The 3,271-nt window shown below is 30.4% G+C and overlaps 1 protein-coding gene across 2 annotated transcripts; it reads right to left on the bottom strand.

Moving 5' to 3' along the window:
- Positions 1–204: 204 nt before the first annotated feature.
- On the bottom strand, positions 205–2,493 carry LOC107762242 (auxin-responsive protein IAA28). Of its 2 annotated transcripts, none has more exons than XM_016580589.2 (4): positions 2,050–2,493; positions 1,120–1,376; positions 930–1,020; positions 205–601 (listed from the first exon to the last, which is right to left on the bottom strand). In XM_016580589.2, the coding sequence occupies exons 1-4, from the start codon at positions 2,325–2,327 to the stop codon at positions 511–513; spliced, it is 717 nt and encodes a 238-aa protein (XP_016436075.1). In that variant the 5' UTR covers positions 2,328–2,493; the 3' UTR covers positions 205–510. The 2 variants fall into 2 exon arrangements, with proteins under 2 accessions (XP_016436075.1, XP_016436074.1); XM_016580588.2 differs by having other exon boundaries at positions 930–1,023; positions 2,050–2,489.
- Positions 2,494–3,271: the final 778 nt, after the last annotated feature.

Raw genomic sequence — 3,271 nt, 5'->3', positions numbered from 1 at the left:
TATTAAATAAAATTTTTAAGACAAATATATGATTTGAACTAAAGTACTGGGTTCAGCTGAACCTGCAATTTCCGCCCCTAGTTTTTCGAGATGATGTAAAAAGATTTGCCCCAATATCAAATGAAAATTAATTAAAATTTTGGCCGAGATATTCATATTAAAGCTACATACTAATGTGCTTCACAAAATAATAGTACCAAGCGCTCAATGAATTGCATGTATATATTAAATTTTGTAAAACATTTCTCCTTAGAGTAGTATTTATACTTCAAAAGGTATCTCGCTCTCGAACATGCTCTATTTAATTTGGAGAAAAAACAAAGTAAGCTCTAAAAAAGTCTGATAATTCTGGACATCCAATAGCCGCACGAAGATAAATATAAAACTACAATAATAGCAAACTGTAACGAATATTGTGTCGTCTTATCTTTTTCCTTAGAAAACCATTGCGAGCTAATTAATGAGGACTACCTTCGTATACAGAATATATGATTTTAACCAGTATTCTGCCTAAGAAATATCGGACGATTTTCTTGAATTTATTCTTCCTCTCTTCCCATTCCTTAGTATTTGTATTCTTTGAACAGTCTCCATGAATGTTCTGCAAAAAACATTATATTGACTTAGTAAGTACTGGAAATAATTTCTAATTATTTTATTTGTTCTTAAATAAAATAAATAGAATAACAATTCCATATATGCTCGTTGTGAGCACAGCTAATGTCTAGTAGGTTTGGCGGTAAGAAAATTACCTAAAAGATAGTATTATGATAGTCTTCTTATTGTCCAAATGAAGCGAAAAATAATATTATATGATTCATATAACCGAACTCTAACTAGTTTGAAATAATTTTCTTAGGGTCCAAATGAAGTGAAAAATAATATATGAGAATGAAATAATTAAGGGAACAGAAAATATAAGTACATACTGCCATGGCACATCTCCTGCAAGCATCCAATCTCCTTCTCTGTCTTGGTACAATAGTGTAAAGCGCGTACCATTATCGTTGCAATTCTGATCTGCTGCATATAATAGAATTAAACATATCAATTCCATCTTATCGTTATTTGTAAGAGAAAAAATGAGAGGACAATTTCTTATTATAAGAGTGAACTTACATTTTGCAAACATTTGGATCAAGCTGTTAGTAAGGACTTGATAGGAATTATACAGCCTTAGATTAATTTTCCTTCCAATGGCTACTCCTTCCATTTTAACCTTCACATACATTGAGTTTCTTCGACCAATAACATCATTGTTAATTCTTTCATTTGTGTTCCAGCCAATACCTTGGTGATTAATCCCATTAATTTGCTTTTTTCTCCATGATTTAATTGGTGGCCACCCCACTAATTGGTTTTCTTCCTTGATTTCCCTGTATGAAATATAAAAAGAAATCTATTATAAGTGAAATTTCTTATATTGAGATTATCTTTGGTGAATAAGTTGAAATCGTCTAAACATTAATGAACAAGAAAAGTCGTCGAAGTGTCGTGTGATTAGAGTCTATTCTAGTCATTTTTAAGGATTTATATTCTAACATATGAACAGAGTTAACGTATGTATACAATATTTTCATACTATTATTGTATACATTATGTAAAATTTTTATACTACTATTGTTTTTAATAGTGTGGAGTAGATAATATGTCTTATTTTCTATGTTACTGATCAAATTTTTTATAGTAATTACATGTACATGATATGATAGTATAAAAATTAGATGTTATGCAGGTAGAAGTTAAACTCTGAATTTAAAGTACATTGTGTAACTTAGTAGGCATTTGGACACAAAAATTATAATTTTTGAAAAAAAATAGTTTTTGGAGTTAAATTGAAAAATGGTATTTAGAAATTGAAATTATGTTTGAATATACATTTCATTTTAAATATTGCAATTTTGTGAGTGAGAAAAAAACTTTTTTCCTTAAAATTTTGGAAGGTTTTTGAAAAACTCATTTTCGAAAAATCGTCAGGAACTTAAAAATTTTTGTGGACAAACATATTTTGAAAAAAAATTCATGAACAAACGGGCCCTTAAAACTTACGGGTTGCAAGCTTCAAAAGTTCTCCTCTTTGGGTGATCATCTTCTTCTTCATCATTTGGTTGGCCATTCCATATAAGCAAAGGCAACGTTTTACGTTCAAATTTGTCACTATCATCATAATCAGAATTAGCCGCTGAAAAGTTAGACTTGTGGTTGATATAATTGCTATCATTCTTCATTTCTGAGAAGTTGTCATCAAAACTGTCGACGTTGCCATTTAGGTCGGAAGATTTGATGGGAAAATAGGAAGGAATTGCAAGACCAAGCTCAAGTTCCATCTCATAAAACTATATATTATAAACAAAAATAGCACAGAACTAATTAAACAACTCAAAAAAGTGTTATATGCTAGAGACTATGAAATTATACGTAAATGAAATGCTAGCTTCTTCTTAGTCCAGTACGTATTTGCTAGGTTGAGTTTGAAGATGTGTATATATATGCTTGAAAGGAAAGAGAAGAGAGCAGAAGAAGAGATAAGTGTCGGTTGAGAAAGAGAAAGGGAAAAAAGATAAAGGGACAGCATTGAAGTTGGGTCGGCCAAAATTGTAGCAGTGATATGAACAAGTCAGAAAAGGATGTTTTTGGCCCCTCACCATTTTCTACCCCACCTTGTATCTGTTTCACTTACCATATATATATATATATATATATATATCCGATCCATCGAAGCATCTCATGTTCACGTAGGATTAAGCAAAAAAATCATATATTAAAAAATGCAATGACTGTTTTTACGACTCGAACTCATAATATATAGATTATACCAAAATAATTTTTTCATCGCTCCTGAATTCTCCTTCATCTCTCACATAAACAAACTTCTCTAAATGCGATTTTACGTATTATGACCACTACTAATTAATTAATCAGTGATATAATTTTGCTTGTCTTATTTTCAAAGCAAATGGCAACTCCTTCATTTTTTAATTAGCGTTCCCCGGTAACAAATTCTGGTATATTCTTTACTTAAGGATTAACGAACTCTTGTAGTAAAGAGTTTATCGATATTAAAAATAAGGTAGGTGATGTGGAAAGAACAAAGAGAAGAGCGTAATTGATTGTAGTTATGTTTTAGGTTACATGACAGTGTACTTTTTCTACGTATTGAGGTTCAATTTTTAGTTTAAATGTTATTACAAAATAAAAATTCTTCTTGTAGGTATCCAACTGAAGCGTGTAAAAGACGAGTTATGCACGTTTAATTAATAAATACATGAGC

The sequence above is a fragment of the Nicotiana tabacum genome, chromosome 22 (assembly GCF_000715075.1).
Source record: "Nicotiana tabacum cultivar K326 chromosome 22, ASM71507v2, whole genome shotgun sequence".
Taxonomy (NCBI): Eukaryota; Viridiplantae; Streptophyta; class Magnoliopsida; order Solanales; family Solanaceae; genus Nicotiana; species Nicotiana tabacum.
This window is presented reverse-complemented; position numbering and strand designations above follow the sequence as displayed.